This window comes from Corvus hawaiiensis, chromosome 3 (genome assembly GCF_020740725.1).
Source record: "Corvus hawaiiensis isolate bCorHaw1 chromosome 3, bCorHaw1.pri.cur, whole genome shotgun sequence".
Taxonomy (NCBI): domain Eukaryota; kingdom Metazoa; phylum Chordata; class Aves; order Passeriformes; family Corvidae; genus Corvus; species Corvus hawaiiensis.
The window spans coordinates 1,448,943-1,464,032 of NC_063215.1; the positions used below are offsets into that span (position 1 = coordinate 1,448,943).

Sequence of the window (15,090 nt, forward strand, 5' to 3'; positions counted from 1 at the left end):
CACCCATGGGAATCACCCAACCTCAAAGATTCCCAGGATCGGGATCTCCTTATCCCAGGTCAAAGAGGATGGATCAGGAGGAACGAACACTTTGGACCTTTGGGAATGCCGCTCCTAAATTTTGGTGCTGTTTTCCAGTGGAGCAAAGTTTGGAAAAGAATCCTCCCATTGCTTCCTCCTTGGAGCTGGAGCAGGAATTCCCGGGATCTCCTCCTGGCCCTGAGGAATGCATGTTTTTCACCTATTCCATGGACATTCTGATGGATCATCCAGTCTCATCCAGCTCCCTCCCAGTTTCCTCCTCTCCCAGCACACGGACGCAATTGGGATCCAACTCCCTGCGCCAGGTCTGGGATGGGAAAACTTCATGGAATGAGCTTGGAGTGCTCAAATCTTCCAATCCCACCAGGTTTTTGGGGAAGGGGGGGAAAACAGCCCAGCCTCCCACCCTAATTCCCTCCCTCTCGTCCTTTTCCCGACTCCAGGATGCCCCGATCCTGAAAAAACCACACGGGAAGCACGGTAGGGATCATGGAAACCAAAGGAAAGGCCAAGGCAGTTTTATTTACATCCGTTGTGTACAAAAAAAGGACAGCTCGCGCCACAATCCGTCCCCAGTCCCATTTTTCCCCTTCCCAGGATTCTCCCAGGGCTCCGGGATCCGGGCGGGCACCTCCTGGCACCGGGAAAGAGCCGTGATTCCCTCCGGACCTGGATCAGAGCTTGGAATGTCTCATCCAGCCATAGCGGAGACCAAACCCTTTGTTCACATCTGGGTTGGGATTTGGGGGTCCCACGGCACTGGGAACGCTTCCGGATGGCAACTGGGAATGGAGGGAATTCCCACCCCCTGGAAAATCCAGTATTCCTTCTCCAGCCCTTCCTGGAGGCAAAGATGCCCCAGGAATTGCACGGCAGCTCCCAAAAAACATCTCCTGGAATAGTGGGGGGTTTTCCACCCTCCCTGGTGTAACCAGGAGGTGCCACCGCTATCCCCAAGGGGTTCCCCATGGATATTTTTCCCTGTTCTCCACAGGGCTCCATCCCACCGAATTTTTCCATCCTCTCCGCCGAATTTTTCCCTGAATTTTCCCCAATCCCTTCCATCGTGGTCTCCACAGCCCCACCCTGGTTTCTCCTGTTGCTCCATTGCCGGGAGCCAATGGTTTTCCAGCTGGAAAGGGGGATTTCATCCAAGAATTCCCACCGGGATTATTTTTTGGGAAGTTCTTACAAAAAAGTTTCTTTGGGAATTCATGGGGCTTTCCAATGTCACCCTTGGGAAGGATCATTGGGCATCTCCAACAGCCGGAAAAAACCTTTGGAGCAAGGGAATTTCACTCCCTGACCACCTCCAACAGGGGAAGCCTTCTCCCCCTTCCCAAAACGGTGCTGGAAGGGCAAAAAACGCCGGATCTGGGAAGAGACCCCAGATCCAGGCAGGAACAAGGGAGGGAGGGACACCAAGAGATGCCGCAGCCCACGGATGGGATGGGATGGGATTGGATGGAGAAGACTCCAGTGGGATTCCCGCCCGCCCTGCCTGCCCAGCACCAAATTAAAGTCACACACGACGCACATTTTCCCACAATTCCCTCCCCGCCCGCTCCGTATTCCCGGGATTTCTCCTGGGGATCACCTCCTCAGCCCTCGGCTGTCCCCTCCAGACCTGGCTGACGGGCGGCGCGCGGGACCCACCCGGGTGGGCATCCCAAATCCCGCCCTCATCCCTTCCCTCCCCACCCTCCCCGGAACGACGACTCCGATGGCTTCACCCCTCGACTCGGCACATCCACGAACAAAGAAAGCAGAGGAACGTCCACCATTCCCACATCATTCCGACCTGGAGCTGCGGAAGCCTCCGGCACCTCCCCGGAGCTGTCAGTCCCAGCAGCGCCTCTTTACCTGGAGGCTTCTTCCTTGAGCTCCTTGTTTTTCCTCACTTCTTCCGCGTGTTTGTCCTGCGGGATTGGGAAGGAGGAGGGGAAGGAGGAGGAGGGGGGAGGAGGGACACGCGTTAGCCGGATTCCAGGGTTCCGGGATCCCCACGGACAGCGGCTCCGGAGGGGTTGAAGGCACGAGGTTCATCCCGAGGGACGCCACGGATGGGTCACCAGTGTCCTCTCCTCCCCTGGGGTCACTTAAGGGCTGCTGGTGGCACTTGGGGACACTTTGTCCTCGCCCTCTGGCTACGAGGGAGACGTCAACCGTCCCGGGAAGCCCCATGGAGCTGGGATTAGCTGGGATTTTCCGGCATTATCTGGCGCTCTCCGCCTCTGCCCCAACGGAGGCGCTCGGAGAAGGGCACTGGGCGGGCTCCGGATGTTTTGGAGGGAGCTGGAGGTGGTGAGGGTGGGATTTTCCATGCGGAGGTTGGGAACAGACCTGATTTGGGAGAGAGAAGAGGGCTGGAAAGGTGGGAATGGCTCCCAGCACGGAGCTGGGGAGCTGCCGGATCCATGGGAAGGGACCACGGGAAGATCCGCCAGCCCGGAGGTGGGAAAAGTACAAGGGCAGGGATGTGGCTGGGATGGAATTCCCAGCAAAGCTGTGGCTGCCCCTGGATCCCTGGAAGTGTCTAAGGAAAGGCTGGACAGGGCTTGGAGCAACTTGGGATAGTCCAAGGAAAGGTTGGACAGGGCTTGGAGCACCCTGGGATAGTCCAAGGAAAGGTTGGACAGGGCTTGGAGCACCCTGGGATAGTGGGAGGTGGTGGGGGTGGAACTGGATGATCCTAAAGGTCCCTTCCAACCCAACCATCCTGGGATTCCGTGATTCCTGGGATTCTGTGTCCCATCACAGCGGAACATGGGAAAAGGAAGGACTTTGCTTGTCCATGGACAAGACCCAGATCCCAACTCTCCGACCACTCCCAAGCCTACGGATCCACCCGGTCAGGACCCCCCCTCCCAGTGGGATGCTGCACCTGGATGGGAATGGAAGCGGGAGCCCCTCTTTGGTGGTGCCACCCCAATATCCCGAATATCCCAACCCATCCCAATCCCTCTTTTCCGGGCTCTCACCTTCTCCTGGAGGCGCTCCAACATGGCCGCCAGATGGGCCTCGCGGTTTTCCTTGTTGGATTCCATCTTCTGCGCCAGCTTCTCCTTGGCCATCTTGATGAAGTTGTTGTTCTCCTCGATGGCCTTCTGGATCACTTCCCGCTCGTGCTCCCGCTTTTCCGCCAGGTGCTTCAGCAGCTCCGCCTCCTGGTACTGGGGACACCATGGGGACATTCCCGGGATAAAGCCACCTCTTCCCAACCCAAAACCGGGGGGAATTTACTGGGTGTCGCACCCACCTTTCTCCTCTCCTCCGCTGCTTCCAGCTTCTTCTGGATCTCCTCCAGGGAAGGGTCGCGGCGCCGGGGCAGGGAAGCGTTGAATTCCGGAATTCCGTCGAAGGACGGAGGCTTCAGGATGACCTCGAAGGATTGGCCCGAGGTCCGTTTGTTGAGCTCGATCACTTCCATGTCGGAGATGACGCACCAGGTCAGGTCCACCGTGTCTGGGTGGGGAAAAGGGCATGGAATGAGCGCCGGGAATTCCCATCCCGGGATTCCACACCCATGGCCCTCACGGTGGGATTCCGCCTTTTCTGGTGTCCATGAATTTCATCCAAATTTAGCCCAAATGCATCCCTGGGGTTCGGGGATGTGGTGGGGTGGGGTAGAAATTCCAGGATTCCCATGGATGGGGCTGAGCTGGGAATATTTGGGAGGGCTGGGAATGTCCCCGTCTCTCCATCTCTCCCTGCTTTGGGAAGTGGGAATGGGACTGTGACCCCTTTTCCAGTGTAGATCCCCCTGGAAAACCTGGAGGAGCCTCCCAAGGCTCTTCCATCGCCTCTGGACGTGGATTGGGATGAATCACCTGGAGGTGAAAAATATGGAGGCCACATTCCAGGATGAAGGAATGAAGCCCTCCTGGATCCCAACCTATCCATGGGGCCAAGCTGGGAATATTTGGGAGAGCTGAGGGCTGGGAATGTCCCCATGTCTCCATCTCTCCCTGCTTTGGGAATGGGACTGCTATCCCTTTTCCCGAGTAGATCCCCCTGGAAAACACGGAGGACCCCTCCAAGGCTGGACATCCCATTCCGTGGCCTCTGGACATGGATTGGGATGAATCACCCGGTCCCAAAAAATATGGATATGGGATAAAGGGATGCCAGAGCCCCCCTGGATCCCAACCCATCCATGGGGCCGAGCTGGGAATATTTGGGAGAGCTGCGAGGGCTGGGTCTGCCCAAGCCTCTCCAGACCCCAACCCATCCTCCTGCTGAATTCCCAGAAAATTCCGGAGCCACCGCGCTTGGTTTGAGGGTGACCCCATTCATGCCAAGGGGGGATTGGAGCCCCCCGGAGATCCCAGAATTCCCAGAGCTGCAGTGGGATTGGGAATGGGGTCCCACCTTCGTAGGTGTAGGTGGGCTTGTTCAGGGGATCCGACAGGAAACAGGAGCAGAACAGGGAGACGAGGGGCAGCTCCTTCATCTTCTCCTTGTAGGCTGGGAAGAGACGTTGGGATTGGGATCAGAGGGATGGGGGCCTGCTCCGTGTCAGGGAATGGGTGGGATTGGGATCAGAGTGGGTTTTATGTGCCAGGGAAAGGGTGGGATTGAGATAAAAGGGATGGGGGAGAGGTTCCGTGCCAGGGAAGAGTTTGGGACTGGGGTCTGAGGGATGGGAGGGCTCCGCATTCCAGGGAAGGGCTGGGATTGGGATCAGAGGGATGGGAGGGCTCCATGTGGAAGGCAAGTGGTTGGGATTGGGATCAGAGAGATGAGGGGGCTGCCACATCTCAGGAAAGCTTTGGGATTGGGATCAGAGGGATGGGGGGATTGCTCCATGTCAGGGAATGGGTGGGATCAGGATCAGACGGATGCGGAGACTTCCACGTGCTGGGGAATGTGTGGCATTGGGATCGGGATCAGAGGGATGAGGGGATTGCTCAGTGTCAGGGAAGGGGTGGGATCAGGATCGGAGGGATGGGGGAGGGGCTCCCGTGTGACAGGGAATGGGCTGGGATTGGGGAAAAAGGGATGGGGAGACTTCCACGTGCTGCGGAAGGGGTGGGATTGGGATCACAGGGATGGGGGGGCTCCATGTGCCAGGGAAGGGCTGGGATTGGGATCAGAGGGATGGGGGGGCTCCATGTGCCAGGGAAGGGCTGGGATTGGGATCAGAGGGATGGGGGGGCTCCATGTGCCAGGGAAGGGGTTGGAATTGGGATCAGAGGGATGGGGGGGCTCCATGTGCCAGGGAAGGGCTGGGATTGGGATCAGAGGGATGGGGGGGCTCCATGTGCCAGGAAAAGGCTGGGATTGGGATCAGAGGGATGGGGGGGCTCCATGTGCCAGGAAAAGGCTGGGATTGGGATCAGAGGGATGGGGGACTGCCCTGCGACAGGAAAAGGGTGGGATTGGGGTAAAAGGGATGGGGGAAAGTTCTTGTGCCAGGAAAGGTGTTGGGATTGGGGAAAAAGGGGATGGAGGGACTTCCATGTGACAGGGAACGGGCTGGGATTGGGGTAGAAGGGATGGGGAGGCTCCGGGCGCTGGGGAAGGGGTGGGATTGGGATCAGAGGGATGGGGGGGCTCCCATGTGCCAGGGAAGGGGTTGGGATTGGGGTAAAAGGGATGGGGGGGCTCCATGTGCCAGGGAAGGGCTGGGATCGGGATCAGAGGGATGGGGAGGCTCCCATGTGCCAGGGAAGGGGTTGGAATTGGGATCAGAGGGATTGGGGACTTCCATGTGCCAGGGAAGGGGTGGGATCGGGATCAGAGGAATGGGGGGGCTCCATGTGCCAGGGAAGGGGTTGGGATGGGGGAAAAAGGGGTGGGGGGACTTCCACGTGTCAGGGAAGGATTGGGATTGGGGTCAGAGGGGTGGGGAGACTTCCATGTGCCAGGGAAAGGGGGGGATTTGGGTAAAAGGAATGGGGGAGCTGCTCCATGTGCGAGGGAAGGGGTGGGATCGGGATCACAGGGATTGAGGACTTCCATGTGCTAGGGAAGGGGTGGGATCGGGATCACAGGGATTGGGGACTTCCATGTGCTAGGGAAGGGGTGGGATTGGGATCACAGGGATTGGGGACTTCCATGTGCTAGGGAAGGGGTGGGATTGGGATCACAGGGATTGGGGACTTCCATGTGCTAGGGAAGGGGTGGGATTGGGATCACAGGGATTGGGGACTTCCATGTGCCAGGGAAGGGCTGGGATTGGGATCACAGGGACTGGGGACTTCCATGTGCCAGGGAAGGGGTGGGATTGGGATCACAGGGATTGGGGACTTCCATGTGCCAGGGAAGGAGTGGGATCGGGATCAGAGGGATTGGGGACTTCCATGTGCCAGGGAAGGGGTGGGATTGGGATCACAGGGATTGGGGACTTCCATGTGCTAGGGAAGGGCTGGGATTGGGATCACAGGGATTGGGGACTTCCATGTGCCAGGGAAGGGCTGGGATTGGGATCACAGGGACTGGGGACTTCCATGTGCCAGGGAAGGGGTGGGATTGGGATCACAGGGACTGGGGACTTCCATGTGCCAGGGAAGGGCTGGGATCGGGATCACAGGGACTGGGGACTTCCATGTGCCAGGGAAGGGCTGGGATTGGGATCACAGGGACTGGGGACTTCCATGTGCCAGGGAAGGAGTGGGATTGGGATCACAGGGATTGGGGACTTCCATGTGCCAGGGAAGGGGTGGGATTGGGATCACAGGGATTGGGGACTTCCATGTGCTAGGGAAGGGGTGGGATCGGGATCACAGGGACTGGGGACTTCCATGTGCCAGGGAAGGGCTGGGATTGGGATCACAGGGACTGGGGACTTCCATGTGCCAGGGAAGGGGTGGGATTGGGATCACAGGGATTGGGGACTTCCATGTGCCAGGGAAGGAGTGGGATTGGGATCACAGGGATTGGGGACTTCCATGTGCCAGGGAAGGGCTGGGATTGGGATCACAGGGATTGGGGACTTCCATGTGCCAGGGAAGGAGTGGGATTGGGATCACAGGGATTGGGGACTTCCATGTGCCAGGGAAGGGTTGGGATTGGGATCAGAAGGGTGAGAGGACTTCCATGTGCCAGGGAAAGTTTTGGGATGGAGGAAAAAGGAATGGAGGGACTTCCATGTGCCAGGGAAGGGTTGGGATTGGGTTCAGAGGGATGGGGGGATTTCCACATTCCAGGGAAGGGGTGGGGTCGGGAATGGTGGCTGGCCCCAGATGTTCCAAGCAGGATGAGCTGAGGATCCAGATGTGCAAAGGGAAAACGGGAAGCACTTGGGATCGTCTGGGGCTGTCGATCCCAGTTTGTCACCACTGGGATGCCGGGAACATTCCAGGGCAGGGATGAGCCCAGGAAACCTTGGGATGGGACCGGCCCAGTTTGGGGTGCCAGGGTGGGGGTGTCGTACCGGCCAGAGTCATGGCGAGGAAATCCTTGGAATTCTGCAGGAAGAGCGATGCTGGGGCCTGCGGAGGGAAGGAAGGGATCAGGTCAGTGGCAGGATCCTGGGAATGGGATGATGGGAACAGACTGGGATGATGGGATGGGATGAGATGGGATGGGATGGGATGGGATGGGATGGGAGCACAGTGGGATGATGGGATCGGATGGGATGGGAATGCACCAGAATGATGGGATGGGAATGCACTGGGACAATGGGATGGGATGGGAACACACTGGGATGATGGGATGGGATGGGATGGGATGGGATGGGATGGGATGGGATGGGGACACACTGGGACAATGGGATGGGAACACACTGGGATTATGGGATGGGACGGGAATGCACTGGGATAATGGGATAGGGATACACTGGGATGGGATGGGACAGGACGGGACGGGATGGGACGGGATGGGATGGGATGGGATGGGATGGGATGGGATGGGATGGGGACACACTGGGACAATGAGATGGGATGGGAACACGCTGGGATGATGGGATGGGAACACACGGGGGAATGGGATGGGGTAATGAGAACACACTGGTGTGATGGAATGGGATGGGAACAGTGTGGGGATGAGATGGGACGGGATAATGGGAACACAGTGGAATAGGATGGGAACACACTGGGATGATGGGATGGGAACACACTGGGATGGTGGGATGTTGGGATCAGATGAGATGGGATGGGATGGGATGGGATGGGATGGGATGGGATGGGATGGGATAAGAACCCACTGGGAGGATGGGAACACATTGGTGTGATGGGACAGGAACACAGTGGGATAATGGGATGGGAACATACTGGGATGTGACGGGAACACACTGGGATTATGGGATGGGAACACACTGGGATGTGACGGGAACACACTGGGATTATGGGATAGGAACACACTGGGATTATGGGATAGGAACACACTGGGATGTGATGAGAACACACTGGGATGTGATGGGATGGGAACACACTGGGATAATGGGATGGGACGGGAACACACCGGGATAATGGGATGGGATGGGATGGGATGGGATGGGATGGGATAGGAACACACCAGGATAACGGGATGGGAACACACTGGGATGTGATGGAATGGGAACACACTGGGATGATGGGATGAGACAGGAACACACTGGAATAATGGGATGGGATGGGATGGGATGGGATAATGGCAACACACTGGGATGATGGGATGGGACGGGAATGCACCGGGATAATGGGATGGGAACACACTGGTGTGATGGAATGGGATAATGGGAACACACTGGTGTGATGGAATGGAATGGGAACAATGTTGGGATGGGATGGGAACACAGTGGAATAGGATGGGAACACACTGGGATGATGGGATGGGAACATGCTGCAATGATGGGATGGGATGGGATGGGATGGGATGGGATGGGATGGGATGGGATGGGATGGGATGGGATGGGACGGGCACACACCGGGATGATGGACGCATCCCGTGGGATGTTCCTGGCACACGCAGCCCTTCCCACCTCCATATTCCCAACCCACACGTGTGAGGACACGTGCCGGGAGCCACACACGGACACACCTGGGCACACCTGGGCACACCTGGACCCCTCCCAGCCCTGGTCTATCCCAAATTCCCCCTCCAGTTCCCCCCACTCCTGTCCTGAGATTCTCAGTCCTCAAATTGCCCCTACTGATGCTCCAGGATCCTCTCCCGCATCCCACTGGGATCCTTCCCGGGGTCTCCATGGATTTAGGAGCATTCCCAGGACACCCCACCCACCGCCAGGGCTCGGAATGGGAATGGGGAGTCATGAAAACCGGGATAATCCAGGCTGTTCCTCTTTCCCAGGGGTTTTGGGTGGCATTCCCGGTGGAAACGCCCTTCCCAGCTGCACCAAAGCAGGGAATGAAGTGGGATTTGGGGATTTTCCCCGGATTTTGATCCCCAAATGCCTCCTTTAAAACGGGGATCCTTAAATGCCTGCAGCTCCCTAGGGAATGAGCATTCCAGGGCTGCACCACGCCCCACCCATCCCGAGAAATCCCAGCCTTCATCCTCCCAATCCTGCTGGGATCTGCCCCGGGGATCCCAAAAAGAACCCGGCCACAGCTTCCAGGGCTTGCTGGGAGTGGGAAGAGGGAGGAAATGTGGGAATATCCAACTGGGATCACCATCTCCTATTCCAGGTGCCCCCCGGGGCGGGGCCGGTCGGGATCGAGTGGGGATGCTCCGATGGATTCCTGGAGGATTCCTGGAGGATGGATAACCCGGCTGGAAGTGATTGCCGGACTCCTGCCTCCCTGCTGCCGGCATTCCCACCCCAAATCCCGGTTTTCCCTGGGATCTGCTGGCATTCCGTGCCCATTCCCCAAACCTCACGTGGCGCTCCCACAGGATAAAACGTAGGGATCGCCCACCAGAGCCAGGACGGATGGAAAATGGGATCCATCCCTATGGATACGGCTGGATGGGAGGGGAGTGGTCCAGCCCTGTTCCTGCCTGGATGGGGACGCTCTTCCAGGCGTTTGGAGGAGGGAATTCTCTCCCTGCCCCATTCCCGACGGGAACGGGGCGTGGTTGGGGACCTGTCGCTGTCTGCCCCAGATCCCAGCGCAGATGGAACGATCCCATTCCCGACCACGCGATCCCAATCCCACTGAGGTGATCCCATTACCAGTCAGGCAATCCCATTCCCGATCACATGATCCCATTCCCGACCACGCGATCCCAATCCCACTGAGGTGATCCCATTTCCAGTCAGGCAATCCCATTCCCGATCACACGATCCCATTCCCGACCACGCGATCCCATTCTCGGCCAGGCGCACGTGGCAGGGAGAGGGATCCCGATCCACCCCCCCAAAGGGCTGCACCCCCTTTTCCCAGCCTGAATTCCAAGGGAAAGCCCCCTCCCATCTCCCATTTTTTCCCTGGAAAAAGCAGCCGGCGATGGAAGGAGGGGATGGAAAAATGGGAAGGGGATGCGGGGGCTTCCCATTCGCTCCTGGAAGCTTGGGAGGCTCCAGAGGGGGAAAAGCGGGATGGCAGCGCCTTCTCCCTCCCTCCCTCCCTCCCCCTGGCTTTTTCCCTTTCCCTGGAATAAAAATTCCAGCGGCTGCTGCCACCAGCGGGAATTCGGGTCCTGCCCTCGGGGGGGCTTCTCTCCCACATTTTTGGGGGGCTCTGGGTGCGGCCGCGCAGCCCCCGAGGGGTTCCCAGGGGCGCGGCGGTAGCAAAATCCCGGGAATGCTGGAGGTCCTCCCAGGATAACGGGGTGAGGGTCTCCCAAAAATTCGGGCTGGGAGGGGAGGGCGGGATCCCGGGAATGCAGAGGGAGCAGGTCCGCCCCGGGAATTCGGGTCTCCGAGGATGCTGGGGGGCAGAAATCCTGGGATTTCGGGGGGTTCGGGTTTTGAGGGTGCAGAATCCCGGGATTTCGAGGGGTTCGAGTCCCCCGAAGGTTTTGAGGGTGCAGAATCCCGGGATTTCGGGGGATGCGGGTCCCTCAGGGATGCTGAAATGGGGGTCCCAGAGGTTACTGGGAAGGCGGGGGGGGGGGGTGTCCCCCAAGAATTCTGGGGGTGGGGGATGCGGATCCCAGGAAAATTCTAGGAATTCTGGGAATGCTGGGGGTGAGGATCCCTGGGGAGTTCTGGGGATGCGGAGCCCCCCCGAGGACGCTGATCCCCCATCCCAAATTGGGGGCGGCAGCCGAGGATGAGGATGAGGATGGGGCGGGGGAGGTCTCCAGCAGGAGCGGGATAAGGGCGAATTCCAGGTGGCTGGAAAACGCCCCGGGAAGAGCGGGACGAGCACCCCAAAAGGGATGGGGACCCCTCGGGGTGTCCAGGGGGACAAAAGAGTGGCCACGACCCCACCGCGACATCCAGAGCGAAACCCCCCCCTCCCCAAAACCTTTTCCCCCCTACAAACCCCACTCCCATCCATCAACCACCACCACTCTCAAATCCATCCGAGCCCTCCTGCCGTGAACCGAACCCGCCAAAATTCCCAAAAAATTCCCCCCAAAATTCCAGCGGAGCCCGCCGGACTCACCCACGGCGGTGGTCGCGCTGCTCCTGGCGCTCTCCCGGCTCCTTTAACGCGGCTTTGGAGCATCCCGGGCGGGGGGTCCCCAGCGCCCCCCATGACATCATCGCCGAGGCCGCTGATTGGTCGAGATCCCGTGCGAATGAGGGCCCCGCCCGGTGACGTCACAGCCCGCAGCTATTTTGGGGTTGGAGCAGCGAAGAAAAAAAAAGGATGGATAAAAAAAAAAAGGATGGATGGAAAAATCAAGGGGGATAAAAAAAGGGGGGATTTGGGCCAAAAAAAGAGGGATTTGGGGTGGAGGGTTGGATTGGGAAGAGAGCATGGAATGAAAGGTTGGATCCAGAGCAGGACAGAGCTGGAGAGGGACAAAGTGACAAAGGGACACGGAGGGGTTTGGGGGGGCCTGGGGCGTCGCGGGGGGGGCAAAGTGTCCCTGGTCCCCTCCTGTCACATCGCGGGGACATCGGGGTGCGCCCCAAATTTGGGGGACAATGGGGTGACAGCGATATGGGGGGACAGTGGGGTGACAGCGATATGGGGGACAATGGGGTGACAGCGATATGGGGGGATAGTGGGGTGACAGCGATATGGGGGACAATGGGGTGACAGCGATATGGGGGGACAGTGGGGTGACAGCGATATGGGGGACAATGGGGTGACAGCGATATGGGGGGGACAGTGGGGTGACAGCGATATGGGGGACAATGGGGTGACATCGATATGGGGGGACAATGGGGTGACAGCAATATGGGGGACAATGGGGTGACATCGATATGGGGGGACAATGGGGTGACAGCGATATGGGGGACAATGGGGTGACAGCGATATGGGGGACAATGGGGTGACAGCAATATGGGGGGACAGTGGAGTGACAGCGATATGGGGGGACAGTGGGGTGACAGCGATATGGGGGACAATGGGGTGACATCGATATGGGGGGACAATGGGGTGACAGCGATATGGGGGACAATGGGGTGACAGCGATATGGGGGGACAGTGGGGTGACAGCGATATGGGGGACAATGGGGTGACAGCGATATGGGGGGACAGTGGGGTGACAGCGATATAGGGGGGACAGTGAGGTGGCCCCTCCATCCTGGGGGACAGTGGGGTGACATCTCCAAAATTTGGGGACAATGGGATGTCCTGTCCACCCAGGGGGGACAATGGGGTGACACCAATATGGGGGACAATGGGATGTCCTGTCCATCCTGAGGGACACTGAGGTGTCCCCTCCACCCTCCCAGCCCCGGGACATGTCCCAATCCCATCCTGACCCATTCCCAGCCCCAAATTCCCACCCAGACTCATCCTCCTCCATTCCCAATCCGGGCCATGGGAACACGGAGAGGCCGAGTCCCAGATCCCAGAACTATTTAGGGGCCGTTCCTGGGGCGAGCGGAGGCTCCAGGGAATGCGGGTGAAACAAGAGCACCTCCGGAGTGCCGAGTCCTTCCCAAATTCCGGCTCTCCTTCCCCAAATCCGCCTCATCCCGGCCTATTTTCCGCCGGCGGATGCGGTCACACGCCTGGCACCTCTGGGAATCATCCCGGTATTTTTAGGCTCTGGGTTTCTCCATTACACACAGAACGCTGGGAGGGGTTTGGGAACATGGATCCCTCTGGAAAAGGGATTTAGGGTGGGTTTGGGGGAAGGACATCAGGAAGGACAGGATGGCCTGGTTGGAATTGGGGGGGAATTGCATATTTCGGCTCTGGAATGTTCGATTCCAGGTTGGATGGGGCTTGGAGAAATCTGGGATAGGGGAAAGTGTCCCTGGAGTGGAATGGGATGGGATCCTGCTGAAATCCCCAAAGGATCCTCCCGGGCTCCCAAAGGATCCTTTCCCACCCTTTCCCTGCTGGGAAAGTTCCGTGCAGGCAGGATTCAGGATTCCTTTGGGATGTGCTGTGGAGGGATTGGGATTGGAGCACATTCCAGAGGGACAAAAGCCAGGAAAGGGTCAAATCCCAGTGGCCAAACTGGGGACAAAGAGCCCTTGAGTGGCTCCGGGGACGTCCCGGCCGTGCCTGGCACCGGCGGCTCCTTTGAGATTCCCTGAATCCATGGGCTCTTCCCATGATCCTGGCTCTGGGCGCCACCCCATCCCTGTCCCCCTTAGTGGCCATGGATCAATTGGAGCTGGGAATGGTGCTGGGAGCACTGGGAGGGTCACACCTGGAGGTGGCTCCGTGTCCCCCTCCGTGTTTTTTAGGGATGGAGCTTGGGATCATCCCCTGGAGCCGGGAACACTTGGTGGCTGCCATCCCTAAGGATTGTCCCACTCCACCCGGGATGCTCCAACGCCTGGAATTCTTTTTTCCCAACGGCGCGTGCTGATCCCGACTGAAGGAAGCTCGGGAAAAGGAGGCCGTGGAAAGTGGGGAGTCCCCAGGGAGATGGGAACCGTGGGATGTCATCCCTTTTCCATAGGCGCCAAAGCACTCCCGGGATCCGTGGGATGCAGCTCCAGGTTGGAGGAGCTGCTCCCGAGCCTAAAGGGGCTCCACGAGAGCTGGAATTTGGGATTTGGGATAAAGGCTGGAGGGGCAGGAAACAGGGAATGGCTTCCCAGTGGGAAAGGGGAGCCTGGGGTGGGATCTTGGGAAGGAATTCCCGGCTGCGCTGGAATTCCCAGAGAAGCTGTGGCTGCCCCTGGATCCCTGGGAGTGTCCAGGGAAAGGTTGGGGCAGCCTGGGATCGTGGGAGGTGTCAGGGCTGGAATGGGATGGGATTTAAGGTCCCTTCCAGCCCGAACCATTCCTTTTCCATGATCCCTGTCCCTGGGAATGCCAGGGGCCCCAAAATCCCCCAAATCCCCCCTCCCGGGGGGGGGTTCCGCGTCCCCCAAATCCCCCAAATCCATAGGATGCTCCGGGTACCAGGAGGGAGGGAAGGGGCCGGGCAAAGGCGCGGCTTCGAGCGCTGATTGGTCAGAAATGACATCATCGGTGAGAGGCAGCCAATGGCGAGCCGCCGGCTGTGGAGGCCCCGCCCCTCGCGGGCGGGGGAAGGGGGGGGCAAAGGAGCCCCTCCCCTCCGACCCCCCGAAATCCTGGGATGGGATCCAGGGGATCCAGGGGGGGTCCCGGGGTCGGCTGGAGGAGCGGGAATGGGGTGGGAATGGGGGGAAAAATGGAGAAAAAATGATAGGATTTGTGTTGGAAAATGGGATAAGGATGGGAAAGTGGGATGGGGAAAATGTGGGAAAAATAGGGGGAAATTAGTGACAGTAAATGTGAAATAAACGTGAAATTAATTTTAAAATAAATATCAAAATGATCAAATTAATATAAAAATAAATATAAATTTAAAATAAATATAAATTTAAAATAAATATAAATTTTAAAGAAGTGTAAAATAAATATAAATAAATGTTAGAAAATGGAAATAAATAGAATTATAAAGCCCAAGAAAAATAGAACATAAATCTAAAAGCTAAATATAAAAATAAATATAAAAGAAATTTAAAATAAAGGCAAAGGTATTGAAAATAGAAAAATAAATAAATAAAATATGGCATTTAAAAGAAATAAATAGAAAAGATTAAATGACTGTGAAATGTTTATGTAAAATATAAATTACCGAATAAAATGGAAAACAAATATA

At 57.7% G+C, this 15,090-nt stretch overlaps 1 protein-coding gene across 3 annotated transcripts; it reads right to left on the minus strand.

Moving 5' to 3' along the window:
• Nucleotides 1-529: 529 nt before the first annotated feature.
• Nucleotides 530-11,583, minus strand: STMN4 (stathmin 4). 3 transcript variants are annotated; one of them, XM_048298920.1, is made up of 7 exons: nt 11,484-11,567; nt 9,600-9,679; nt 7,421-7,478; nt 4,414-4,509; nt 3,302-3,507; nt 3,024-3,215; nt 1,968-2,385 (listed from the first exon to the last, which is right to left on the minus strand). In XM_048298920.1, the coding sequence occupies exons 2-7, from the start codon at nt 9,600-9,602 to the stop codon at nt 2,257-2,259; spliced, it is 684 nt and encodes a 227-aa protein (XP_048154877.1). In that variant the 5' UTR covers nt 9,603-9,679; nt 11,484-11,567; the 3' UTR covers nt 1,968-2,256. The 3 variants fall into 3 exon arrangements, with proteins under 3 accessions (XP_048154875.1, XP_048154877.1, XP_048154874.1); XM_048298918.1 differs by lacking the exons at nt 1,968-2,385; nt 9,600-9,679 and adding an exon at nt 530-1,961 and having other exon boundaries at nt 11,484-11,581; XM_048298917.1 differs by lacking the exon at nt 9,600-9,679 and having other exon boundaries at nt 11,484-11,583.
• Nucleotides 11,584-15,090: the final 3,507 nt, after the last annotated feature.